This window comes from Delphinus delphis, chromosome 11 (assembly GCF_949987515.2).
Source record: "Delphinus delphis chromosome 11, mDelDel1.2, whole genome shotgun sequence".
In the NCBI taxonomy this organism is placed as follows: domain Eukaryota; kingdom Metazoa; phylum Chordata; class Mammalia; order Artiodactyla; family Delphinidae; genus Delphinus; species Delphinus delphis.
In genome coordinates, this window is record NC_082693.1 from 44,666,236 (window position 1) to 44,691,508 (window position 25,273).

Consider the following 25,273-nt stretch of genomic DNA (forward strand, 5'->3'; position numbering starts at 1 on the left):
TACCATTGCTCTCTTGGACCACTTTAGTTTCCTTCAAGCTGGCCTCCTTGCTGTTTTTGCAGCCATAAAACCCTTCCTCTACACTACTCCTAAATGCATATCTGACCATGTCACTCCCATGTTACCAAGTCTTTATTTTTCCATGGTATCTCCTGTGATGAAGTCCATTGCCCTTATATGACCTAAAACATAAAAAAATTGTAACTACAACAGTGCTACTCAAAGTTTGTGACCAATCTGCAATGAAACAATTTCAGAAATTAAGTGTAGGCATTTAGAAACTTTGATAGGAATTTGACAGAGAAATTTTATATTTATTGAATTTAATAAAAATGGGATTTTATTTCATTTTTTCTAATAATTCACTTTTAGTGTATTTTATAGAGTAGTGGACTCTACCGTGATTGGAAATTGTTGGGGTTTTTTAAAATAAATTTTTATTTATTTATAATTTTTTTAAATTTTTGGCTGCCTTGGGTCTTTGTCGCTGCGCACGGGCTTTTCTCTAGTTGCTGCGAGCGGGGGCTACTCTTCGTTGTGGTTCCTGGGCTTCTCATGGGTGGCTTCTCTTGTTGAGAGCACGGGCTCTAGGTGAGTGGGCTTCAGTAGTTGTGGCTCGCGGGCTCTAGAGCGCAGGCTCAGTAGTTGTGGCGCACGAGCTTAGTTGCTCCGCAGCATGTGGGATCTTCCCAGACCAGGGATCGAACCCGTGTCCTCTGCACTGGCAGGCGGATTCCTAACCACTGTGCCACCAGGGAAGTCCCTGGAAATTGTTTTAAAAATTGGTCCTTTACTATAGTTTGAGAAGCACTGGTCTCTAATATTCTTAATGAAATGGCCTTGTACACCTCCCTGGGCTCTAGAACCTAGAACAATTTCTAGGTTCTCAAACATATCATTGTTTCATACTTCCACGTAAATTTAAATTCTGCTCTCTCTGATTTGACTGTCCCTTCTTCCTGGAAATCTATTTACACTTCAAATCCTAGGCTGCATCATCACCTCCTTTGGATGCCTGTTTAAACCAGTCCCTCACAACTCCAAGCAGAAGACATCACTTGCCCCCTATACTTCTATCATTGTTTGTACCCCTATTATGGCACTACATTGTAATCGTGTCTACCTCCCCCACTAGTCTATGAGTTCCTTAAAGGCAGAAGTCAGGATTATTTGTCTTTGAGAGGTGAAGCATCCCTGGCAAGATGACAAAACTGAAGTACAGTACTCCTCTGAAGACTACAATTCTAACATGTTAACGAAAGAGAAAAGAAAAGAGGATCATTACTTTATATTCATATTTTTCTGTTACCAGCAAGGATTTCAGTTTTACCTTTAGCACCTGGGTATGAATTAATTTGCCAGAGTAGTGGACATTTTAGAAGGCCAAGGAACCAGACTTGTGAGACCCGCTGGAAACTTTAAGCTTAAAGGAAGGAGACATAGAAAACAATTGTCTCCACTTGAACAGTTCTGCCCAGGTTCAGCCCCCTCTGGAGTAAAATCTGTGTCAATTGCCCTTTTCAAAGCTGCTCAGGCCTGGAAATAGCATCATCAACTCACTCATTTCAGAGGGCCCACCAGAGACCAGATTAGGAGAGGTCCCAGGCTAAAGGTGAAACAAGCAACTATAACTGAAACGTATACAAAGAGCCTTGGGGCCACTAAGGGATGGGAGGAATTAATTCTGCCTAGAGGAGGCACAAGAAGGAGAGGGACCAGGAAGGTGACATTTGAGCCAGATCTTGCTGTATGAGCTGGCTTTGGTCTGGTGAAAACTTGGGGTGGGGGGTCAGTGAGCAGTGCAATCTGCTGGATGAAAATCTACTCATGCCTAGGAATGACAATCCCTCTGGTTGGCAATTTCTACACTCCTCTTCCACCCACTTTCTTCACAATCTTTTCCTCTGTTCTTGGAAAATGGGGACTGAGGATCGTTTCCCTTCCTGGAAGTGATCAGTGTAGCATTAAACTAATCCTTGATTAAATGGGATCCGTTGCTCAGCTCTGTGAGCCTCTGAGAACACCGACGTGGAAGGAGAGGGGAGGGAAGCAGGTGAGTCAGGAAGGGAAGTGGGCTTGAGCCACACTGGGGAAAACGGGGCTCAACGAGAAAAAGAAGAAATTAAGGTTTTTAATTTGCCGCACCCCCTTTTTGTCAGCCTCTCCCCCACCTGTCTCTTATCTTTATTGTTTTTCCGTAGTTTCTCATAGTCTTGGTCTCTTTGTCTCTGTTTCTCTCCATTTGCTAAAGGCTGGAAATTCCTTGTTGTCAACGGAAGGGAGTAGGAGGGGAGTTGGAGGTGGTAGGAGTGGGAGGGAAGCGAAGAACAGACATCTCAGCAGCTCCGGCTGCGGGGGCATCTCGGCCTCTGGTGGGGCTTGACAAGTCAATGATTTTTTAAATGTACGTATTTTTAAATCCACACAGAGGGGCTCACAAACCTAGAGAGAGACAGAGACACACACAACTAGATGTAAAGAAACGTATAAATACATAATCTCAGGGTACAGAGGCACAAACTGGCAATAGCGTCTTAAATCTGCTTATTAACACTTCACAATTTACAAAGTTTTCATATACACCCTCTCATTTGAACCTCACGACAACCCTGAGAAACAAAGATACAAACACTCGGGAGTTTCACTCTCAGATACACGTCCGCACCCAAACAGATTCCTTCTGACCCCTAGGGGAGTGGGCTGGCCCAGTGCGTGGGATTTTTCGCTCCTCGTCCCTCTCTGGCCTAGTACCGGCCCCAGTACCGTGCAGCTGAGGCCCCAGATTTGGCTTCTCCACCGTGCTCTTTCCTGGGCCGGGACCCAATTGCCATGAGCCCAGTTGGTTACCGCCCCCTTGCTTCACGCCCTATTCCGCCCTCTTCCCCGGGCGGGCCAGCGTCTCCCTCCGGATCCGGGGGCTCAGCACCACCCCAAGGGGGCCCGGGTGGGAGGGAGGGGGACGCCTCGAGCAGAGGCTGCGTGGGCGGAGGATGTGCGTCACGGGGAGCGTGGGCAGAGGGAGGGCGGAGGCACGTGGAAACCCGGGGCCAGCCGCTGGCAGCCAAGGCTCTAAAATAACCGGAGAAGAGAGAGGGGAGGGGCGCCCACACACTTAAGAGGGGTCGGGAGTGCCCCCGGGGAGTGAGCCCGAAGGGACCCCGTGTAGCCGCACCCTCCAGTTTCGGGACCGAGGACTCAGCTCATTTCTATCACTCCCCACCCCCGTGTTTGGGGCTTAATGGCATGGAGAAGACAATCTTGGCTACCGAAATTCCCCCCAGTGATGCACCCCCTCCTCTCCGGTTCCCACCGGAGGCCTAACGGTCCCCTCACCAGGCCGGAATGTATAACCAGCCCTGGCCCACGCCACCCACTCAGAAGTGCGGAATGGCGGGCGGGGGTGAGGTTTCGGACTAGGGGGAACCTTGCTTCTGGCCAGTCCGCTCGCTTCCCGCCGCCTCTCCCCCAACCTCCTTCATTTCCTCGGGGCCTAGAGCCACAGGGCCGGGCGCTCAGAGCCCCCGCCCGTCCGCCCTCCCAGGCGTGGGCGGGAGTGTAATGGGAACCAGATGGGGCTGGGAGAAACAAAGCGGGGAGGGGGGTGGGTTGCGGGGAGGGGCTAGGCTCCTCGAAGGAGCTCCTCCCTCCTACTCCTCTGTAGGGAGCCACGTTGGATGCAGCCGGCCCTTGCCCATCTTCCACTAGACTCTTGCGGGCAAAGTGCCCTAATAGACATCCCTAGAAAGGGTATCTTCTTTCTCCCAGGCTTGCCACACAATTCCCCAGGAGCAGGTCCCTGGGGCCTCAGCAAATAGGGTGCGACGAATAGAGGAAGGCGGGGTACCCCTCCCACCCCAGCCTGACCTAAGCGCTAACAAAACCCGACGCGACTAATCGCCGCGCGCCTAAGTGGTAGCTTCTAGTAAGCCCCGCCCATTCCTGTTCGCCAAACTTCGACGGGAACTTAGGGCAGGGATGGGAGGACGCCTGGGTTTCCGAGAACGGCCTCTTCAAATAACTCCTTTTGGGGCTGGGGAACAGCGCGAGGATATGTAAAAGATTCCTGCGGAGCCCCACGCTCACAGACCTGCCTGACGTGCACACCCTATGGGAATCACATGCACGCGCGAAAGGAGCCGTGCACCCCGAGTCTCCAACAACTTTTACGGGCTCGCTCCTAACATTCACAAGTACAGCACCGCGAAGCCCGAGTGTCTGCAGGCAGGCGTCCGCGTAGTTTAGACGCCTGTGCCCGTCCGTGCGCTTCTGAGTCTTTGTGTACCTGTGCGTGGTTGTGAAATTCCGCTCTCCGCTCGGAGGGGAAGGGGGTGGGAGTAAGAATGTCGCCGGCTGGGCTCTCACGTGGGTACGTGGGCGCGGAGAAGGCCGGCTGTGCATCCGGCGTGGGCGGCACGGAGCGACCTCGCCCCGCCCGCCGGATCCCCAAGCCCGCCTTCCACAGCCTAGCGTCGGTCACCTCAGTCCCCAACTCGGCGCCCAGGCTCCGAGTCCCCGCCCCCGCCTCCTGCTCCACACCCCCTCCCCCCAGTCTCCGCCTCTCTCAATCTCTCCGCCGCGGCGTCCTGAGGCCCGCGGAGAGGCCCGGGCGCCCGCCCCCCGCCCCCGGCCTCCGCCCCCGGCTCGGCCCACGCCCTCCGCCCGCCAGGCAGCCAGAGCTGCGCCGGGCCTCGCTCCCCGTGCGTCCTGCGGGGGCGGAGGCGCGGAGAGGCGGCAAGCGCAGCCGGGGAGGTGGGGGGGGCAGAGGCACAGACAGAGGCGCGGAGGCTCGAAGAGAGGAGACGTGGAGGGAGGGACGGAGCCCGGACAGCGGCGGACACGGCCTCGCGCGCCCGGAAGAGAGCAGCGCGCGGCAGGCGCTGAGCTCTGGGCACCGAGAGGGGCATCCCCGGTGGTCTGCAGCCGTCCATGCACAGAGCTCCCTCCCCCACAGCCGAGCAGCCGCCGGGCGGAGGGGACAGCGCCCGCCGGACCCCGCAGCCCAGACTCAAGTTAGTGGGCAAAGGGAAGCGCCGGGGAGTGGAGATGGGTGGAGCTGGACTCGGGAAAGGGGTCCGGAGGGCGGAGGTCGAGCAGAGGACGAGGGGAAGCGGGACGGGGGTGGGGGGTGGAGACTGACGGAAAGGGGGTGCGTCTTCGAATTAGGGGCCCTGGGAGCAGGCAGGAAGCTGATGAAGCTGGATGTGAAAGAGCAGTACCTAATTCTCCATCGCCCGTTTATTTTGTGCGCATGACCTGGCATGTGAGCCCCCTGCAAAGAATGTGGAGGCTCCCAAGCGCTAGGGGAAGCCCTGGAGCTTTAGCTGGCAACAGTGCCGGGGGAGGGCCACTCAGCTGGCTCAGTCCGTCGTCGGCACGGAGCGCGCGGCTCCGGGGTCCGGGAGAAGCCGGCGCCTTTGAACCAACAGAGCATCAAAGGAGCTCTGCAGAAGCGGGGCATGCCTTAGGCGTCTCTTTCCATTTCTGTGGCTTGCGGGGGGGGGGGGGTTCGTTGTGCGGCCCCTCCCTCAAGGGGTCTTGAGTCGCACCCACACAACCCTTGAAGACGAGGGTGGAAAATGAGGGAGAGAAGGATAGGCGGGAGCCCCCCGGCGGTGTTCGCCCACAGACGGTAGCACTGTGGGAGTGTGTGGGGGCGGACCGGGCCCCGAAGCAGAACAATTGAGGCACTCCTCCTCTCTCCCGTGCCCGAGCTGAAGGGATGGGCTTACCTATGGAGCAGGTGGGAAGGTCACTGCTGGGAGAGGGGCCAACTGAGGTGCACTGGGCAGTCTGGAAGGCAGGGGAGGTCCTGGGGAGAGAGCGCAAGAGTGGGCAAAGAATGCCTAATCCGTGGGAAAAGCTGAGCAGGGGTGGGAAAAGGGGAGCAGAGGATGTTCTGCCTAGCTCACTGAGTGGAAAAGGGCAGGGGTAGGGGCCACACCCCTGCCTCTCAGCCACATGAGCAGGATGCCATCAGGGAATAAAGCTGGCCCATAGTGGTCCTAGGTGTCCACTGCAGGGAGGATGGGGGTCCTGCATTCACCTCAGTGTGCGAAGTTAACTTGTGTAATGTTGAGACTGCTAGGTGTTCAGGGTGGAAGGTGAGGACTGTGTTCTGGAAGAGAGGTTGGTCCAGCCATCCCAGGGGTGTGCTGGCTGGCCTCAGTGCTCAAGGTCTCCTTGCCCCAGGCCAGAAAAGTAAAAGCTGAGGACGGGGGCTTGGAGCCTTTGACTTTGGCAAAAACTGATCTGGCTTTTGGTACTTGCGGCCAGTCTGGGATAGCACTGGCATGGCTATGCCTCTGAGCAGTGCCTGATTCTCCTAGTCTGTGTTCAGGTCTGGGTAGAGAGAGCATTTGAAAGAGGGGACGAGAAACAGGCAGGAAAGAGAAAACAGTTGTGAGTGTGGGTTGGTACCCAGCAAGGGAACTTGCACTGACTGCCCCCTCACCCTTTGTGCGCCTCCTTCTCAGGCCCAGTGCCCGAGCCATGGCCCTGCCTCGGACACTGGGGGAGCTGCAGCTGTACCGGGTCCTGCAGCGCGCCAATCTCCTTTCCTACTATGAGACCTTCATCCAGCAGGGAGGGGACGACGTGCAGCAACTGTGTGAGGCGGGTGAGGAGGAGTTCCTGGAGATCATGGCCCTCGTGGGCATGGCCACCAAGCCCCTCCATGTCCGACGCCTACAGAAGGCACTGAGAGAGTGGGCCACCAATCCAGGGCTCTTCAGCCAGCCAGTGCCCGCCGTGCCCGTTTCCAGCATTCCACTCTTCAAGATCTCTGAAACTGCAGGGACCCGGAAAGGGAGCATGAGCAACGGGCATGGCAGCCCAGGGGAGAAGGCGGGCAGTGCCCGCAGTTTTAGCCCTAAGAGCCCCCTTGAACTCGGAGAGAAGCTGTCGCCATTGTCTGGGGGACCTGGGGCAGGGGACCCCCGGATCTGGCCAGGCCGGAGCACTCCAGAGTCTGATGTTGGGGCAGGAGGAGAAGAGGAGGCTGGCTCACCCCCGTTCTCCCCACCTGCAGGGGGAGGAGTCCCTGAGGGGACTGGGGCTGGGGGGCTGGCAGCAGCTGGGGCTGGTGGTGGTCCGGATCGACTGGAGCCAGAGATGGTACGCATGGTGGTGGAGAGCGTGGAGAGGATCTTCCGAAGCTTCCCAAGGGGGGATGCTGGGGAGGTAACTTCCCTGCTGAAGCTGAACAAGAAGCTGGCACGGAGCGTGGGCCACATCTTTGAGATGGACGATAATGACAGCCAGAAGGAAGAGGAGATACGCAAATACAGCATCATCTATGGCCGCTTTGACTCCAAGCGGCGGGAGGGCAAGCAGCTGAGCCTGCATGAGGTGAGGACCCCAGGCCCTGATCCCCTCCCCTACCAACTTCAGTTGTTGCAGTGCTTCCCTCAACTAAGGGGGAAGCAGAGACACAGGCAAGAGCCCGGCTGTCCAGCCTCACGCCGCTCAGGACGCCCCAGGAGTGGAGGAGGCCCCAGGCATTCCTAGGAAGCTGTGGGTGCTGACCTCTGTTTTCCTTCCTCAGAAAGCTCCTGCATGATGTCAAAACCCAAGCAAACATCTGATGGATAAGCCTTATTTCTCTGGTGGTGAAGGGGAGTGAGGAGGTCTGGGCAAGGTGGTGGGCCAGTTAGGATTCTGACTGCTCTGGCGGTCCTCTCCACAGCTGACCATCAACGAGGCTGCTGCCCAGTTTTGCATGAGGGACAACACTCTTTTACTGCGAAGGGTGGAACTCTTCTCCCTGTCCCGCCAAGTGGCCCGAGAGAGCACCTACCTGTCCTCCTTGAAGGGCTCCAGGTGAGACCCCCTTCTCCAGGTTCTCCCTAGATCAGAATCCCGCCAAGGAGATGGGTCACGTCCTGACCTCCAGTTCAGGTGCCTGTAGGCCTGCTTCCCACCTGCCTGCGTGCCCCTGCTTTTGGCCAAGTCCACTTGCCTAGGTCTGGCCCCACCTCCCATCCCTCTCAGGTCCCTTCTGCCCCCCACAACAATAGTGCTTGAGCTGGGGACTGCTGCTTACCCTTCATCTTTCCAGATCCTGGGAATAATGCATGTTCCCCACCAGATTCTGTGTCCTGTCCACCATGTGTCCCTCCCCAGCCTCACCCTCCTTGTTTCTCTCCATCTTTGCAGGCTCCACCCTGAAGAACTGGGAGGCCCCCCACTGAAGAAACTGAAACAAGAGGTAGGTTTGCTAGGGTACATATAGGAGGTTAGGGCATCTTCCCCAGCCCCCTCTCTTGCCAGTCCTCATTTCCCCATTTGGGGCATCCACAGGTTGGAGAACAAAGTCACTCTGAAATCCAGCAGCCTCCCGCAGGCCCTGAGTCCTATGCACACCCATACCGCCCCAGCCTGGAGGAAGACAGCGCCAGCCTGTCCGGGGAGAGCCTGGATGGACACTTGCAGGGTGAGTGTGCGTCAGAGTGCGTCTCACTGAGGGGGCGGGGGTGGGGGGAAGGTGTGGGAGGAGGGCGCCAGGAGGCCACTGCCTGGCACAGGGCTGGGAGGCCTGGCTGGGCGGGAGCGAATGGGCCTGGGCCCGTGGAGCTGGCTGTGTGGTTGAGGGTGAGGGTTCCATTGACTGCGGCCCCCTACCTGACCCGTGCCCCTGCCCACAGCTGTGGGGTCGTGCCCAAGGCTGACGCCGCCCCCTGCTGACCTGCCTCTGGCGTTGCCAGCCCATGGGCTGTGGAGCCGCCACATCCTGCAGCAGACGCTGATGGACGAGGGGCTGCGGCTAGCCCGCCTCGTCTCCCACGACCGCGTGGGCCGCCTCAGCCCCTGTGTGCCCGCAAAGCCACCTCTCGCAGGTGAGGCAGCCAGCAGTGCCATCCCCAAGCACCCCTGCCGCCCAGGCCCCGCACAGCAGTCCTGGTGTCCTCGGGGCAGTAGCGTGGTGGGGCTCCAGCTAACCAGGCCTTGGGTTGAGGAGGGGGGAACCCTGCAGGGCTGTTCCCAGTGGGGAGGGTCTAACCCCAAGTGGACGTCTGTGAATGGCGAGCTTGGGGAGCAGGGGGACAGAGAATGGGGAACGAAGGGGAGCAGGAAGAGGAGAGCCACCAAGAAGGGAAGTTTGGATGGAACTTCTACCGACGCAGGAGGGTGGAGCAGGCCAGGAGTTGGGGTAGGGTTGCCAGCTTGGAATTGGAGGAGCCCAGAGGGGGATGCTTTGTGTGTGGATGGGGGAAGCGGGAGTAGGCAAGGAGGCCGGCAGAGGGCCGGGCATCGGCTGGGCTCAGAGTGACGCAGCAGACAAAGCCACCAACCCTAGCTTGGTATTTTTAAACTGTGTGTGGGTGGGAACTGGGGGCGGGGACTGACAGGGGGGCTCTTCTTGGGGGAGGAGCTGGGAGGCTGGCTTCCTGTGTCCCCCCTGTTTTGGCTTCTAAGAACCCTGGGGGGCATGTTAGGATTGGGGGGCTGCCCTGAGAGGAGGCCAGGGATAAGCGGGGGCAGCAGAGCCTGGGAAGGGGGGAGGGGGAGAGGTCAGAGCCAAGCCGCCCCCACAGCTCCTGACAGAACCAGAAATTCCAGCAGAACGGAGGCGGGAGAGACAGAAAGAGAGAGACACATCCAGAGACAGAGAGCTACACACAGCCAGCAAGGGGAGGGGGGCACACACACGGGTATGGAACCGCCCCCTAGACCAGAGGTGGGCAGGAGTCAGGAAATCAAGCTCATCTTCGCAGCCTTCTCTACCCCTGCCTCTGTTCTCAGCCCCGCTCTGTCTGCAGCGTCCATCCCGCAGCCTCCTAACCTACCGCTTCTCCCTGCAGAGTTCGAGGAGGGGCTGCTGGACCGATGCCCTGCCCCAGGACCCCATCCTGCTCTGGTGGAAGGTCGAAGGAGCAGCGTGAAAGTGGAGGCTGAGGCCAGCCGGCAGTGAGGGGGGGACTGGCGTCCTCAGACCCAGGGCACCAGGCTTCTGGCTCACACAGACCCCTCCACTCTCCATCCCTGGCATCTAGTCACAACCCTGGATCCTTCCGCTGCCCTTCTCCTGCCTCCCCACCTGCCCCATGGGCATAGAACTATGGGGCTTCAAGCAATAACAAGCAGGGGCCTGGCGAGAGGACACAAGGAGGGTGCATGGTGCCCCCTCACCCTTGCCCAGAGCAAGGAGGCAAGAACTCTGCCTCCAGGGCATTTGGGATTCTCCCCTCCCTTACACAGCACACTCCCATCCTCTCTAGTTAGAGTCAGTGACGTGAGCAGTTGGACTCAGTTTGGACATGGGGGAAAGGGCTTGGGAGGGTCCAGCAGCTAAAAATGGAAACGGTTTCCCCCCAGATCTGGGGGCCTGGGAACACTGGACCTGCTCCTCCCCTCCGCTCCTCCATTTTTGTGCTTCTAGTTTGTTTCTTTAATTTAACAAGTGCTGCAGTTCGCCCACCCATCCCCATCTTCCCCCCAAGCCCTCAGCGGTTCTCTCCCTCTTGCCCTCTCTAGGGGGGTGTGGGGTCCCCTTCACCGGCCCCCTCGGGAGGCCTGGGTGGACTCAGGGTCTCCCTCAGCTGGGATCTGGGCCGCAGCACCTGTCTGAGCAGTTAGAGCGTCTTTCTTTTCAGATCGTGTACAGTAGATTATTTATTTTGTTATTTTGGAATAAAATTTATTTTATGGCTTAGGATCTATGACCCCCAAGATGGAGAAAGGGTGGCATGGGGTTGGGGAGTGGAGGGAAGCTGGCGGTGGGTGGGGAAATAGAAAAGAAGAAGCGGGTAGGGCCCCCAATACACCATGAGGACCACACACGTGAGTCTGGACCCCAGGCTCAGCCTCTGCCTCTGGGCAGGATTGGAGGTGTTGAGCCATCGAAGCTACAGCCACATAGACCCAACCTGGGCACAGTCATACTCAAAGCTTAGTACATTTGGGTTAGCATACATCAGAGAGGCGAGTATACTTGCTGGTGTCTTTTGAGCAGTGTCTCACACTTCCAAACGTGTTGTCACACAGGCAAAATCAGAGAGGTGCGTGTTCTATGTGGCCATAAAACTAACGTGTGACATCTATATATTAACACATCTCAGGTCCACACACTTTTACACAGCTATACGCAAACTTGGCCCTTATAGTTCTGCACAATCTCATACACATATCCAAAAGCCTGCATCTGACGGACAGGAATTTGGAGCTGACTGGGATTTGTTTTTTAATCTGGGCAAAACCCACATCAGCGACCAAATGTACAGACTCCCCTCTCTCCCAGGGTCTCCTGAACGGTTTCCCGTGCCCCCAGGGCTGGGACCCAAGCCCATACTTCCACCCCTAGCCTCTGAAGCAGATGTGTGCACGTGTCTGTGTGTTTCCACATGTGTGTCCGGAGCCCCGGCTCAGGGCAAGCAGAGAAGCCCTCCATGCCCTCACCTGTGCTCTGGCCCAGCCCCCTTCCTGCTCAGCCACATCTTCTAAGGAGAGGGTGTGTGTGTGTGTGTTCTGGGTGTGCAGGCGTTTTGGGGCGTGTCTCACTTGGAACCTGAATTTCCCTTCCAGTATTTGGAAAGTGGAGGGCAGGGGTGTGTGGTGGGAAGGAAGGAGTAGATATGTTCCACCCACTATACATTCTCCTGGCAAAGTCTTTTTCTCCTGACCAGGGAGTAGGTGGGGATAGGAGGACACCCTCCCCAGCTGCTGCTTGGCAGGAGCACAGGCAGGTGTTCAGAGCAGGTCCATGGGGGCAGGAGAGCTGTCTCTGGGCTCCCCCTCCAGCTGGGATCACCAAGTGGGGTTAGCCCTTATGTCCAGGTGGGACATTGAGATCCCAGACTGCCCATAGCAGGAGGGCTGCAGGAGGGGTTGGGCTCCCAAGGACCCTCCCTCTGACTCTCCTTGCCCCTCCAGGAGAAGCTTGGTGAGGTCCTGTTCAGTGGGAGGCAACAAGGGCGGGAGCATGTCTTCACGGACCCTGCAGGGAGGAAGGAGGGAAGCAGTGAGATAGGCATGGCACCCACTCCTCAGCCTCCACCCCCCGGCTGACACTCACCAGGTGCCTTGAGGGAACCCTCCCACCGGCTGCGTCAGGCAGCTGTCTTCTGCCATGGTCACATCTGAACAGAGCAAGGGCTTGGAGCTGGACCCGGCATGCTCCTGAGGCTGGCACGGCAGCAGGCCCCTGCCGGGCCCAGAGAAGTAAGTGAGGTGGTGGCGGGGGTCGGGGGTTTGAGGCTGGGGATGAATGAGGCGCATGAGCTCAGGATGGGGGTGGGCGTCACTCACTGCGGGTGAGGTTGGTCAAAGGGCAGGCTCATCTGACTCAGGCTGGGCGGCATCTGCAGGTGAGGTCTGGAATCAGGAAGGAGGACACAGTCAAAAAGAAAAGCTGGACGAGGGCAGGGTGTTGCAAAGTCAAGACCACTGAGTGAGGAAACAGTATTTCCAGCTCCTCATCCTGACGGCAAGCACTGGGCAAGCCATTTCCACCTGTGAGCTTGGACTTCTCATCTGTATAAATGCGTATGCATTGGCGACTGGGGGCAGGAGAGAGAGGAGGGCTAGATTAGCTAATTTCTGATGTTTCTTTGGACTTTGAACTTTGCTGGCTCTAAGCACCCCTGTCCCCACCCCTACCTCAACTCCTGGGAGGGGAGATGTCATGCCTCGACTGAGAGTTAGTAAGCACCTGAGGGCTACCTGGAGAACAAGTGTCTATGCCACTTCAGGCCCAAAAAGATAAATAAATAAAAATCAAGACAGCAGATAAATGACAGTAGATTTCAGGGGCGGGAGAGATAATACTAATACTTACATAGCTCTTCCTGTGAGCCAGGTACTGTGTTTAGCTTTACACATACTATTAACTCAATTAACCTTCACAATAACCCTGTGAGGTAGGTATTGTTATTATCATTATTCCCTATTTTACAGATGACACATCAGAGTTAAGTAACTTGCCCAAAGTCAGCAAGTGGTGGAGCTGGAATTCGAACATGGATCTTAACCACTAACACCTCAGTGGAATGGACAGAAGAGACCCAGGTGTTGGCTTTTTGCCACCCCGTTCTCACAGAAGAGCCTTCCCTAACAAATGCAAGTGCCCAGGCCCGTTGCAGGTGGGTATCCCACCCCGTTCCCCAGAGGGGGCCCCACTTACTCCTGGAAGGCTGGCAGCACATTGACCGATTCTTCCCGGGGAAGGGCTGGATATGAGGGGATGGAGTGAGAGCGTGGTGGGTACCCCTGGGGCCTGGGGAAAGAAAGCAGACCCCTGATGCCAGCCCTTCTCCTGGACACCCCAAATCCCTGCCTCAAGATGGGGAATCCCTTTCAAGGAAAGGGAATACCCTACTTCAGCCCCCAGTGCCAGCTCCCCCAGTTGCCCATGCTGAAACAGCCTGCTGGCGCAGACCACTCCCAGTTCCGTCTCTCAAGCTTCTTACGCCATATCTGGGCCGAGCTGCATGTTCATGGAGCAGTCAGGGACCATTCCAAGATCATAAGAGGGCATCACGGTAGGCGTTTGGGGCTCAGGGGTGGTAAGTGGCTGGTCCCTGGAGGAGGGGAGGAGGCATGTGTGACTGACCAGGGGCTGATGCCACCACCCCTTCCCCCAGGTAAGTACTGGGCCCCACCCTCCATCCATACCAGCACATTCACCTTTCCACAGTCATCTTGATTGTAGCTGGGACATAACCCCTGCCGTCCTTACCCATCTGCTCAGCTGTTGTGGGGAGGAAAGGAGAGCCATGGAGTGCTTCTGATTTAGGGAGGAAGGGAGGTGGAAAAGGTGAGCATGGCTGATGGGCAGGTAGCAGAAGCAGGGAGATGAAAATGGAGAGAGAAGTCGGGGATGACACACAGCAGGCAGGGAGGGGGCAGCTGGGAGCAGGGAGAAGGTGGACAACAGGACGGAGTCAGAACTGCCAGCCCCAGCTCACGCTTGTAGTGGCTCCGGAAAGCCTCGTCCTTGGGTTTCTTGGGGTAGAGGTTTTTGAGCTGAGCGAGGTCCCGGATTCGGTCACCAAGTGAACGAATGGACAGGTCTTTGGCAGAGAATGGCTGGATGTTCTCTATCTGTGGGGAGCCTACAATAGGAATGAGACCTTGAGTCCCCTCTGTCCAGACTTTATTCCCCTACCCCAGCCTCCTCCCACTATTGGACTCATTCTCAATCTACCAAGGTGAGGAGGAGAGGAGCTAGGGTGAGGGTCCTGAGGGAGGGAGACCCACCAGTCTCCATTCCCACAGAGCTCACAGTGAGAAGGTAGACGTTTAGACCACAGAAGGAGGAAGAGAAGTTGGACCGAAGGAAGAACTTCTTGAAGACCAGGGTTGGCCTCAAGGAAGGCCAGGATGTTTCCTCCCCAGAAGAAACCCCAGAGGGCACAGGCACAGAGGCAGAGGACTGGCTGGGGTGACCTCACCATCCTGGCCCCGGATGACATGGGCAATGGTGATGCCCCCAATCTCTGAGTCACTGAACCGAAGGAGGAATGTTCCATCAGGCTCGTTGAGAAGAAGGCTAGTGACGTATTGTTTGCTGATGAAGCCAATGATCAACCTGGCCAGGATGAGGGAGAGGATGTGGATGGGGTCGCAGGGTGTGGAGTGGGAGCTGGAGGTACAGCTGCTCAGGCCACCTGGGGCGGGGACTCACCGATCTGACCAGTAGCTCCGGAGACAGCGTTTGGTGAGGTCCAGGACGCCATCAAACCACTGCCAAAAGGTGAAGCCACGACCCAGCAGGATCTCCTGTGGGGAGAGGGGAGTTGGTGGGGGCACAGGAGCCTAGTTAGGGCAGGCATTGGGCTGTGAGTACCTACACGACAGAGTCACAGGACTGAGGGAACCACATTGGACCTGAGACCCCATCCATGACATGGCCGACACTCAGGCTCACCACGTGCCGGGCACTGTTCCGTGCTCTTTTCATAAATTAATGTATCTGATCTTACAAGCCTAGGGAGGTAGGTCCTGTGAGTATCGCATCTTACAGATGAAGAAATGGAAGCCTAGAAAGGTCAAATAACTTGCTTCTCACACAGCTGGTGAGAAGCAGAGCTGGGATTCAGCCCAGGAAGTCTGGGCTGGGCCCCCTCTTAACCACTGTGCTCCACACCCTCCTGAATGAGGCCTGGAGGAAGTGGTGTCCAGAGAAGGCAGCTTGCAGGGTGTGAGTGTCCTGCTCCCTTTGCTAACACATCCTCTGGTCGTGTGGGCTTTTCTTTCTTCCTTTTTTAAAAAAGAGATCAGTGCGTGACTGCATTTACCCAGCTGGTCCTCAACCGAGACACCCAGACCTCCTTTTTCCCCTGTTTCTTGTAACAGATCCAGTCCTGAGCCACCTTATTTTGGAGGCAGTAAAATGTAGTCGCTAAGGACAAGAGGCAGAAATACGGTGTTCCATCCCAGACATGCCACTCACTTGCTGGGAGGCCTTGGACAAACCACTTAACCCCTCTGGGCGGGTTCATCCTCTGTAAAATGGGGGTAATAGTACCTACCTCAAAGGGATGTTGGGATGATAACATATCTAAACTGCTGAAGCACAGTGCCTGGATACAGTAAGCTGTCAACACATGGTAGCTGGTATTATTGCATATGTCCCTGTGGGATTTCGTCCCTGTTTTTGCAATAAGACCTATTTTCCCAATGGGTCAAAGTCATTTTGAACCAAAGCTGTGTTTACACACAATCTGGGTGAGTCATGCAGATCACTGGCAAAGAGGGAGGACGGAGGGCCCCCAGACCAAAACGGGGGGATGCCAGAGACCTGAGGGGTTTTCCTGCCTGGGCCATGACAGAGGCCTTCCTGATGAACGTGGTGGGGCATTGTGAAGATCCCAGCGGTTGATCCCTGGGCAGACGTTGGGGAAGCCCTGAGTGCCCCAGGGATGAAGAGCTTGGGGGTGGGAAGTCCGAAGCGCAGGGGAATGACCTTGTTGAACTGTGACCAGGACACAGAACGGTGCTGGAAGGCCTCCATGCTGAGGCTGTTGTCGGTGAAGATCTTCTGGGCCAGGAAGAGGAAGTGCTCTGGGAGTAACCCCCGGTTGGTCCCCACCTCAGCCATGAACTTGAGGTTAAGAGTTTCACACATCTTCTCCCAGGGCACCCGCTCAGCCACCACAAAGGGCACGCGGTCCTGGGGGGAGGAGAGAAGGAAAGGGAGCCTCAGGCTGACATCCCCATCCCTCCTCACGAGGGCCTTCATCTTTCCCACTTCCCCAAGCCTGCCGCTCCCCAGCCTTGTCCCCCTGAACTTGCTCAACAAAGATGGTGCTTTTCCAAAGGAGTCTAAGGTGCTACTGCAGGATAGCTGTTAAGATTGGCATGAAAAGGGGGCTTCCCTGGTTGTGTAGTGGTTAAGAATCCGCCTGCCAATGCAGGGGACACGGGTTCGAGCCCTGCTCCGGGAAGATCCCACATGCTGCGGAGCAGCTAAGCCTGTGCACCACAACTACTGAGCCTGCGCTCTAGAGCCTCCAAGCCACAACTACTGAAGCCCACGCGCCTACAGCCCATATTCTGCAACAAAGAGAAGGCACCGCAATGAGAAGTCCACGCACTGCAACGAGAGTAGCCCCCGCTCGCCGCAACTAGAGAAAAGCCTGCGCGCAGCAGCGAAGACCCAAGGCAGCCAAAAAATAAATGAGTAAATAAATTAATAAAATAAAAAATGAAGTATGAAAAAAATTGGCACGAAAAGAGGTCAGGAGTACAAAAACAGGTCTATGAGAAGGAGTTAGGTCACTCTCTTTTGAACATGCTTGCCAGCCTGCACCCCACCTCCCAGGTAAGAGCCCCCCCTGCCCCCGCCAACTCCAGGTCTTTCATCACCATCTCAGAGAAGGCGTTGTCCCACAGAATGGTGGCTTTGGCATTGTTGTCTTGGTTGCCGTGGACGATGACCACCAGGGGCAGAGACAGGGCCTGAAGCGGGTGAGGAAAGGGGGTTCTTCTTACTGGAGCAAGGGGCTTCCACAGAGGGCTGGCTCTGAAGGTGCAGGGGAGCTACTGGACTCATACAACATGGTTAAAAACTCATGGTATGTTATCGAGTGCTTTCTGAAGCTCAGTTAGGGCCTTACTGCAGAGAAGTGGTTACAGGTCAGTGCTATAGAGTCCCCAGGTTTCCAATGCCAGCTCCAACATTCAGTAGCTGTGTGACCTGGGCTAATTACTCAATGTCTCTGTGTCTCAATGTCCTCATCTATAAAATCAGGCTAGTAATAATACATACCTCAGAATGTTATTGTGAAAACCACGTGTGTGTGTGCACGTGTGTGACTTAAAACAGTGCCCTGGTCTATGAAACGTGCGTAAGTGCCAGTTGCTCCTACGCTGTCATTCCCCGGGGTGTGCACTCCGGTTCTGGCTCCTCCCCGCTCACCCGGGGCCCCAGCATGCACAAATCTCAAACACACAGGGTATGGGGCAGTCATGAAGAGTGAGGATGCAGGGCCCCAGTGTGTGGCCGGGAGGGGCACCTGGGGCCCCGCCTCGGGCAGGCCTGGGGCCTCGGTTCACCTGGAGCTGGATAGGGAGTTTGTTGGGGCTGAGCGTGAAGCTGGTGGAAAAGAGCACGGCACACTTCTCCTCGGTGACAGACTCTGTGCCCTTCCGTTCGCACCGCTTGATTTTCTTCAGAAGCTGCGGGTGGGGCGAGGGAGAGGAGGGTGAGGGCAGCGACTGCTTCTCCTGGGCTCCCAACACCCTCTCCAAGGAGAATGTCCTGGCCTGAGGACCCCCGCCCACTGCTCCCCGCAGGCCTCACCAGGTTCTTGAACAGGGCAGTGCAGCAATTCCCAGGAATGCTGTTCTCCAGGGGCACGGTGTTGTTAATGATTTCCCCAGTGCTTTCTCTGCCAGGCAAGTCAGAGAGTGGCTCATCCCAACTGGGCCAGGAGTGGCAGAGGCTTGAGTCCACTGGCTAATGGCCTGGACTACTGGCCCCTAATCTCCATCTCCCCACTTGAGTTCTTAAGGGAGAAGTCCCCATCTTAGCCAAATCATGATGCTCCCACCCCATTCCAGCACTGATGGGTCCCTCCCCTTCCTCTGCCTTGACTATCATACAGGGTCCCCACATCCCATGGCCCGCCCTCCCTGTCATCACTCTGTTCTTCGTGGTGCCAGTCCCCCAGGCTCCTCTGGCCTCCACCACCCTCCAGCCCCTCTCCAGCCCCAGCTTACACTCCAGCCCCGGGCCCCTGGGGCATGCTCAGCTCCCTCGCCTGCTTCTCGGTTACCATGTCGGCCCTGACCATCAGAGGCTTGGCTGGGGCCGCCAGGAACCGCAGGCCCAGCAGGAATCGAACCCCGGCCTGGAACTTGGTCTGAGTCTTCAGAACCTGGGGGGGCTGCTTTTCCACCAGGAAAGAGCTGGGAGGAGTGAGGAGGACACAAGGGAAGTTAGCAGCTGGGTCCCTCCTGGTGCCCTCCCCACAGCTCTGACCCTCTTCCTTCCTTGGGGTCTGCTCTAGGCCAGGCTGGGGTCTCATACCTGGTGATGAGGGTTCGCAGGACTTCATCCAGCCGGCTAATCAGCGCTGCCCGGGTCTTGGGCTCAAGCTCCCCACCAGCCGCCCCCACCTCCTGCTGCAGCTGGGAGTAAATGTCCACCAGGCTCTCACACCTGGGGCCAGGACAGTGGTTAGGGGGCACAGGGTTTAGGCTGCCTGCTCCCCGCCCAGACCCCCCACCCCTAAACCCAGGAAGATAGCAGGAGAGTGTGTGTGGAGGGGTGGGATGAGCAGTGGGCGTGGCTGCAAGGCACCTGGGCTAACCGAGTTGTGGGACATGCCTTGGCTCTGGGGAGGAAGGTTCCTTCTCAGTGCCTGGAAGCTCTGTGGAAACCCAGCTGCCTCTTCCCCAGGGCTCTGGTACCCAGGTCAGCTGCCAGCACATACGATGCTTTTGTGCATTTTCAAAGGTGCCCCGCCCAATAGACCAAATAGACTTCCCATTCCTCTGGGCACGGGGCTTGAAGAGAGAATTGTGGGTTGGAAGAACTCCTGCTTGTGCCCCGTCCGCCGGGTGCATGTGTACAGGACACAACCTGAACAACAGTGTGCATGGCTCTGCTGGAACGGGCTTCTCTGAGTCTTCACTCACCCCAAGACCCTTTGGCCTGGTTTTCTCTCTCACACCTGTGGGTGCTCCAGCAGGGACAGCAGGTGTCCACCCCCAGCCCCCCACCCTTCCCTGTCAGCCCTGCCCCAACCTCTCCTGTAGTGGGGCCAGGCTCTCCTCAAAGGGTGCGCCATTCCCTGCCAGCTGCTGCTGCCGTTTCCAAATCTGGATCCTCTTCAGCACCAGGGCCTGGGCAGCCTCCAGCTCCCCGACAGTCTCCTGCAGGAACGTGGCGAGGGCCTGTGGGAAGAAAGGGCCTGAGCCAGGGCCACACGCTTCCTCCTCACCCAGCTCTGGAGGGTAGGGCTCTCTTTCTCACCTCTCTGAGGTCTGATCTCCATCCCTCCACAGATTTGAGACCCTCAGAGTCTGCCCTTGGAGCTCAATCTCCATGTCCCAGTCCATTACTCACCTCACTTGGCCCGGTCCCATTGGCAGGAGTTTCTATCAGGCTGTGCAAAGACACTGAGGGTAGGGGCAGAAATCAGGGGTGCAGATAGATTTGAGGTTCAGTCAAGGTTGAGATCCAAGAGGAGATCACTCCCACACACTCCTCAGGACCCTCTTAGAGCTCTAGGCCCAGGCTCCCACCTTGGCCTCCCTCAGCCCCAGGCTGCAGGGCTTTGCGGAGAAGGCAGGTTTCCCCCACTCGGTGCTGCAGCCTCCGCAGGACTGTGTTAAACTTGAGTTCCTCTTGCTTCCAGTGGAAGGGCATTGGCAGGTGGCGGAACTGCACAGGAAGGAGAGATGCCAGGAGGTGAGACATTCTGCCCAGCCCTTTCCCTTCGGCCTCCACTCCCTAAAGGGGTGCAACCGCCATGCTCTGCAGAAAACAGACCACTTCTCTTGTCTGACTCCCTTCTCTCCTTTGACAGTCCTTCCTGACCTTTTGGAATTTCCTGAAGATAAGACCTCTCTCCTGGCAGAATCAGCTCCTTATCACTTGCTCTCTCCTTCCTAGGCCCCACTACCCTCAGTCCCTCATTGCAAGCTTCTCTGAGCTTAACTTGGGGCTCACTTTGACTCCTTTGGTCATCCTGGGCCTAGAACACTGAACTTTCCCTGAAGTTCAAATTCCTTCTAGTTTCTCATGGCTCAGGCTAAGGTCCCAGGGAGTTGAGTTGGGGTGGGAGGTGGGGTACCACAGTACCTGTTCCATAATGGCTTTTTTTTCCCCTTGAAGTATGTGTCTGAAAGTGGCCACCAGCTTCAGGGGGTCCCTCTGATATATGCTCTATAGAAATGAAAGGTGGTAGACAGGGTTAGCCTGGCTCTTACCCATGTCTTTCTCCCCTTCCAATCCCCAACACCCCCATTCACGCATGCACTGAAAGGCAGCACAACTGTAGGCTCCAGAAGTTTTCATGCATTTGCATGCTTTTAAAATCTAATTTGCATGCTAGCTAACAGCTAGCCACAGGAACACCAATTTGCTTCCAGCATCCAACCAATTTGCTTCCAGCATCCAATGCTCACCCCAGCTCCATTCCAGGCCCCACCCAGCCTTGTCCCCTCCCCTCCTGCCCCACCTCCAGGGTGCTGATGTGTTGCAGGATGGTGCTCCCCTCCCCCTGTTCTCCAGCTGAGGCCTGAAGACGCTGGACAGTGGCAGAAAGTAGGGCGCTGGCCATGTTGCAGCAGAAGGCGTCTGAGCCGACAAGGAATTCCCTGCAGGAAGATCAAGGATGAGGCAGCCTCGGGTCAGGGCTTCCTCTGCTCTACTGTCCCTTTACCCCACAGCAATCAGCTCAGCGGTTCCTTCCTCCTCTTATCCTCCATCCAAGCCCTCTGTAGCCCTCAGCCCCGTCCCTTGTTCCCCAGTTTTCCAGCTGTTGTGGGTGGTGCCCTTACCCCAGCTCTGACCTCCCTCCTCTTTGGCTCAGCCTCCTAAGGGGGTGGGGGACTCCACGTATCAACACGCATAGTCTGGTGAGGCAGAGACTCCCAGCTAAATCTGCACCACCGCACATGGAATAACGAGTCCCAAGTCTTGAAATGGGATGAAGAAGATCTAATGAAAGGGAAGGTGGGTTGGGGAGGACCTGGGGGACCAACGTGGGGCAGCCAGGACTCACCAGGGCTGGTTCTCCAGCCAGTCACCCAGGAGATGCCGAAGGTGTTGAGGGAAGTCAACATAGAGCCGCTGCAGTTTTTCTGGGGGCATTTTGGAGACCAGACCCCACAGAGACATGATCTGGGGTTTGGAGGGTGCCTGGAGAAAAGGAACAAGGCTACTTGGGCACTCTGAGAGGCGCCCAAGAAAGCTGGCTTTTGTTTGGGGGCAGCCAGGGACCTCCCGTAGACAGCCCTCCCAGAGACCGTCCCCAGCACCACTCACAGCCAGACCACCTCAAACCAGGGACATTCCTGGCCAATGCCTCAGACAAGGTAATTCCTTCAACGGTAGACACAGGGGTGATGGGGTGGGAAGAGCTGAGCTGCAGTCAGAGGGCGGGGTGGGAGACAGGGGCAATGGGGCAGTAGGGAAAGCTCTCTGAGAGAAGACAGAGGATGTGGGTTGTAGCTCTAGGCCTGGCTCTGGTTCTGTAGGCAAGAAACCTCCCCTCTGTGGACCTCAATCTTCTCATCTATAAAATATGAGGCTTGCGTAAAGTGCAGAACTTTCCAAACTTTTTAAAGCAGTGGACAATTTTAGTTTTAATCTGTGGAATCCCAATTATATAAAATTGGAGTTTCTCTGTTGAAAGCAAGTGTGGTAGGCCTGGAATTCTACTGCTTCTTACTTCCTTCTCCCCACCTCCTGACCCCAAAGGTGTCCCTGGAGAAAACCCTCAAAATTCCAGGGTTCCGTGAGAGAATCTGAAAACTACCTGGCTAGATGATGAAGAGCATGGCAGAGTAATGATAGCTACCATTTATTAAGCAGTTACTATGTATGAGGCATTATACTGAGCTCATTACCTCATTAAAATCTTGCAACAATTTTTAAAATATAGAATTATCCCCTTTCACGGGTAGAGAAACCGAGTTCAAGGAGGTTCTCCAACTTGCCGAGGCCACTCAGCAAGCGATTTGAACCCGAGAGGGGATTAACCACCACGTTGTGCTGTTAGGATGCCTTCCAGATCCAAATCCCATAATCCTAAGGGGGGGGGGCATGGGAGGAGAATTGAAAAAGAGGAGATTGAGCGAAAGGAAAAGTAGAGAGAACTCAGGAAGGTGGTGAGAGATTAGAGAAAAAAGTGGGGTTAATAAGCCTTCAATGAAAAGCCTAGAAGAGGGGCAAGGAGGCTAGGGCTACAACAAAGAGAAGAAAAGGAGGCAAGAGGAAAGGAGATGGGAGGGTAGGGGAGAAGGCTGCCTCCCCATTTCTGGGTGGGCCACAGGGTGGGGTGGGTAAACCAGTGGTTTCCCAGGGGTCTCTCAGTTTCCAGTTTCTCAAACTATCCCTCTTCCCAGAGATGACAGAAAGGATGGGGATGGAAACTCCCCGGGTCGCCCCCAACCTGGTAACCCCAAGTTTTCCTGCTGCACTTTTAGCCCCTCCTCTCTCCCAGGACTCCCAGAGGGACGGAGAACAGAGGGGCCCCTTTTCTGGAAGCTCCTGCCGCTCCCCCCAGTCCCTATCCCCTTGAGCTCTTTTCTCCCAAAGGCAGAATCCTCCCCCATTCCTGCTCAGGGTCCTCTAAATAGACCTTTCTCTACACCCACCTTGGGGTGGGGCCCCTTTTGGTTTGTGTTTCAAACTCAGGGGAGGACTCCATCTCTCTCTTCCCTCTTCCTCTCCTGTGTCTCACGGTGCTCAGACCTTTGACCTCTCTCCCTACCCTATTGGGGACTGAGGCGATCCCTAAGCCATAGGCAGCCCCCCTTTCTTCTACATGCCCCTGTTGAGTGACCAGCTTCCTGGCCTGGTCCTGGCTTCAGATCTTCCCCACTCCATCCTCAGGCAGCAGGGGGCCAGACTTTCCCCCAGCCACACCCAGTAACCAGGCTGGGTCAATCGTCCGGCCAGGCCAGGGGCACCTTCTGCTGTAGGCCCCCAACACAGGCAGGGAGGGAGGAGCCGCGGCCTGAGGGGGCGGGGCCAGTGTTCCTTTCCCAACCGGGAAGGGAAACCCAACGTCCAGGATCTTCATCAGCCCTCTTCGTGACCTAAACCTCACCTCAACCGTTACATTCCCGAACCCTTCGACCGTGGGACCACAGGATCAAGAGTCAAACGAGCTTCTCTGAGTTGCCCAGTGTGTGTCTGCGGCGGCGGGGGCGGGGCGGGGGGCCGGGAGGCGGAGCCAGTTCAGCAAGAGTAGGGTTAACTGCGTGACTTGGCCGCGCCAAAAGTGGAGCAGTTTTGAGGGGGGAAATTCCCTCTCCTTTGGGACACCATGAGGTCTGCGTCTGGGGCTCGCTCACCCCTTAGCCGCACCCTTGAACAGGAACCTTTTTGGGGGGCCCGGATACGGGTTTGTCTAGGACCTACTGCCCTCTGGTATCAGCCTTCTAGGGAGGGGCGTCCACCTCCCCCCAACCCAGAGGGCAGAGGAGCACCTCCTTGCCCTCCTTTCCCTGCCTTTACATGTTCCTGGAGGTGCGGGGGACGGGGTGTATGGAAAAAGTGACCCACGGTGGGGAGGGGGGGAGGGGAAGTGCTGGGCCTGTACTCACCCCAGATTCTTCTGACACTTCGAAACTGCCAAAACTCAGTACCACCAACCACCAACCCCAGCTGAAACAATTTCTTGGGGACCATCCACTCTGCCGAGGGAGGATCCTGAGAGGCACTCCCCGCAACCCACCGCCCCACATATTCATAGTCAGAGGCCCCCCACCCTCCCCTCCTTGGAGGCATCCCCTCACCTTGCCAACCCCTCTGCTGTCTTCTCCCTCTCTCAGCGGGCACTGCCAGGCCCCATGGGTCTGTAGTTCTGTCCAGCGGGTTCAGGGCTGGCCCTGCTAGCACCCCCCCTCCACCTCCAGCACCAAAAAGAAAAAAAATACACACACACACACACACACACACACACACACACACACACAAAATCCTCTCCCGTCCTTCCTCTTCAGTGTAAGCAGTGGCTGCCCCAGCCTGCTGTTTCCGGCTTCTCCGACTACCCAGGTCCCTCCCTGGAGCTCTGACGACACAGTCAAGGGAAAGTGGGCTGGAGGAGGAAGAGGAAGAAAGTGGGGTGAGCGTGTGTGCCTCCGATACCGGGTAGGGGAGCATGGCGTGGTGGGGAGCCAGGACTGGGGCTTGGGGGCCCTGGGGCAGGCTGGAGGGGATGCTGATCCCCACTTACTCTGTCCCCCCTCAAAAGCAATCAAGTTTCCTCCAGAAAGTCGCCCAATATCAAGCCAGAGACGTGCCGCCCCCAACTGCCGCTCCCATACTCAAACTTTCGCAGGGGCCGGGGGTTTGGGCTCGCAAGGGACTGGGCTCCCCTGTGGCCTCTGGAAAAAGAAATCTCTCTGGGCTCTGCGCTCCCTCCAGTGGAGGGCCCTGAAAGCGGCCAGGGAGCTGGAACTCCTAGGTCCTCCTTCTGGGTGGGGAACGCCTTAGAGGTCTCGTGACCGCTGATGGGAGGGAGTGGGGGAGGGGAGGCTGACGCTCACAATTCTGTAGGGCTCCAGGGGTCCCTCGGACTGAAAATCGTTTCTGCCCCCTCCTCACAGGGTACTACTCCTCAAACCCAGGTGGGAGCCGGCACGAGTTGGAGTTGCCGCCTGTAGATTCCCAAGGGACAAGTTTGCATGTGAATCTGCAGTGCAGCTTTGGTGAAGTTCCTATCTGTTTCTGGGGTAAACACTGAGACACACCCAGAAATAAACACACACATACTCAACTTCCCCAGCCAGAAGGGCACCCCCGACACACACATGCTTACACACACGTGCAGGCAGGCTCACAGACGTGTCAGCACTCAGAGCCACATGCAGTTGCAAGGAGACACACACTCACATACACAAGGCTTGCTCAGCTTCTGAGTCACCATCTAGTTATCTAGTGGATGGTTTCTGCAGCTTTTGCTGGAGGAGGAGCTGGAGCTGGCCTAGGGACCCAGAGAGCCCTTCAAGCCCAAAAACCTGAGAGAGGGGTATGGGGAAAGGGTGGTCTCTGGGGGGGCGGGGGGTGGAAGGTGGGAGGAGGCTTCTGTTTCCCTCCTTTCTTCCCAAACAGGGCTGGGCTCAGGGGCCAAAGCCAGGCCTATGCTGCCCC

The 25,273-nt window shown here is 56.7% G+C and overlaps 2 protein-coding genes across 2 annotated transcripts; one reads left to right on the forward strand and one right to left on the reverse strand.

Moving 5' to 3' along the window:
• The first annotated feature begins 4,579 nt into the window (after window positions 1–4,579).
• On the forward strand, window positions 4,580–10,654 carry NAB2 (NGFI-A binding protein 2). Its single transcript, XM_060025037.1, has 7 exons — window positions 4,580–5,009; window positions 6,474–7,347; window positions 7,685–7,818; window positions 8,155–8,206; window positions 8,299–8,431; window positions 8,643–8,834; window positions 9,801–10,654. Exons 1-7 carry the CDS (start codon window positions 4,927–4,929, stop codon window positions 9,908–9,910), a joined length of 1,578 nt encoding a protein of 525 aa, XP_059881020.1. The 5' UTR covers window positions 4,580–4,926; the 3' UTR covers window positions 9,911–10,654.
• Window positions 10,646–24,109, reverse strand: STAT6 (signal transducer and activator of transcription 6). Its single transcript, XM_060025036.1, has 22 exons — window positions 23,917–24,109; window positions 21,174–21,310; window positions 20,628–20,766; window positions 20,249–20,332; window positions 19,690–19,828; window positions 19,511–19,563; window positions 19,190–19,338; window positions 18,470–18,601; window positions 18,160–18,348; window positions 17,741–17,828; window positions 17,494–17,616; window positions 16,804–16,896; window positions 15,902–16,108; window positions 14,621–14,715; window positions 14,388–14,524; window positions 13,902–14,048; window positions 13,621–13,684; window positions 13,404–13,514; window positions 13,118–13,210; window positions 12,244–12,309; window positions 12,011–12,139; window positions 10,646–11,932 (listed from the first exon to the last, which is right to left on the reverse strand). The coding sequence occupies exons 2-22, from the start codon at window positions 21,287–21,289 to the stop codon at window positions 11,743–11,745; spliced, it is 2,544 nt and encodes an 847-aa protein (XP_059881019.1). The 5' UTR covers window positions 21,290–21,310; window positions 23,917–24,109; the 3' UTR covers window positions 10,646–11,742.
• Window positions 24,110–25,273: the final 1,164 nt, after the last annotated feature.

What these genes read in the sequence shown, in the direction of transcription:
- STAT6 (XM_060025036.1), bottom strand. Translation starts at nt 21,289, where the DNA reads ATGTCTCTGTGGGGTCTGGTCTCCAAAATGCCCCCAGAAAAACTGCAG. An exon ending in AAAAAGCCATTATGGAACAG is followed by an intron (nt 19,829 to 20,248) that starts GTACTGTGGTAC and finishes CTTCCTGTGCAG; the next exon opens with TTCCGCCACCTGCCAATGCC. An exon ending in AACTCCCTATCCAGCTCCAG is followed by an intron (nt 16,897 to 17,493) that starts GTGAACCGAGGC and finishes CACCCGCTTCAG; the next exon opens with GCCCTGTCTCTGCCCCTGGT.
- NAB2 (XM_060025037.1), top strand. Translation starts at nt 4,927, where the DNA reads ATGCACAGAGCTCCCTCCCCCACAGCCGAGCAGCCGCCGGGCGGAGGG. An exon ending in TCCTCCTTGAAGGGCTCCAG is followed by an intron (nt 7,819 to 8,154) that starts GTGAGACCCCCT and finishes CCATCTTTGCAG; the next exon opens with GCTCCACCCTGAAGAACTGG. An exon ending in CCTGGATGGACACTTGCAGG is followed by an intron (nt 8,432 to 8,642) that starts GTGAGTGTGCGT and finishes CCCTGCCCACAG; the next exon opens with CTGTGGGGTCGTGCCCAAGG.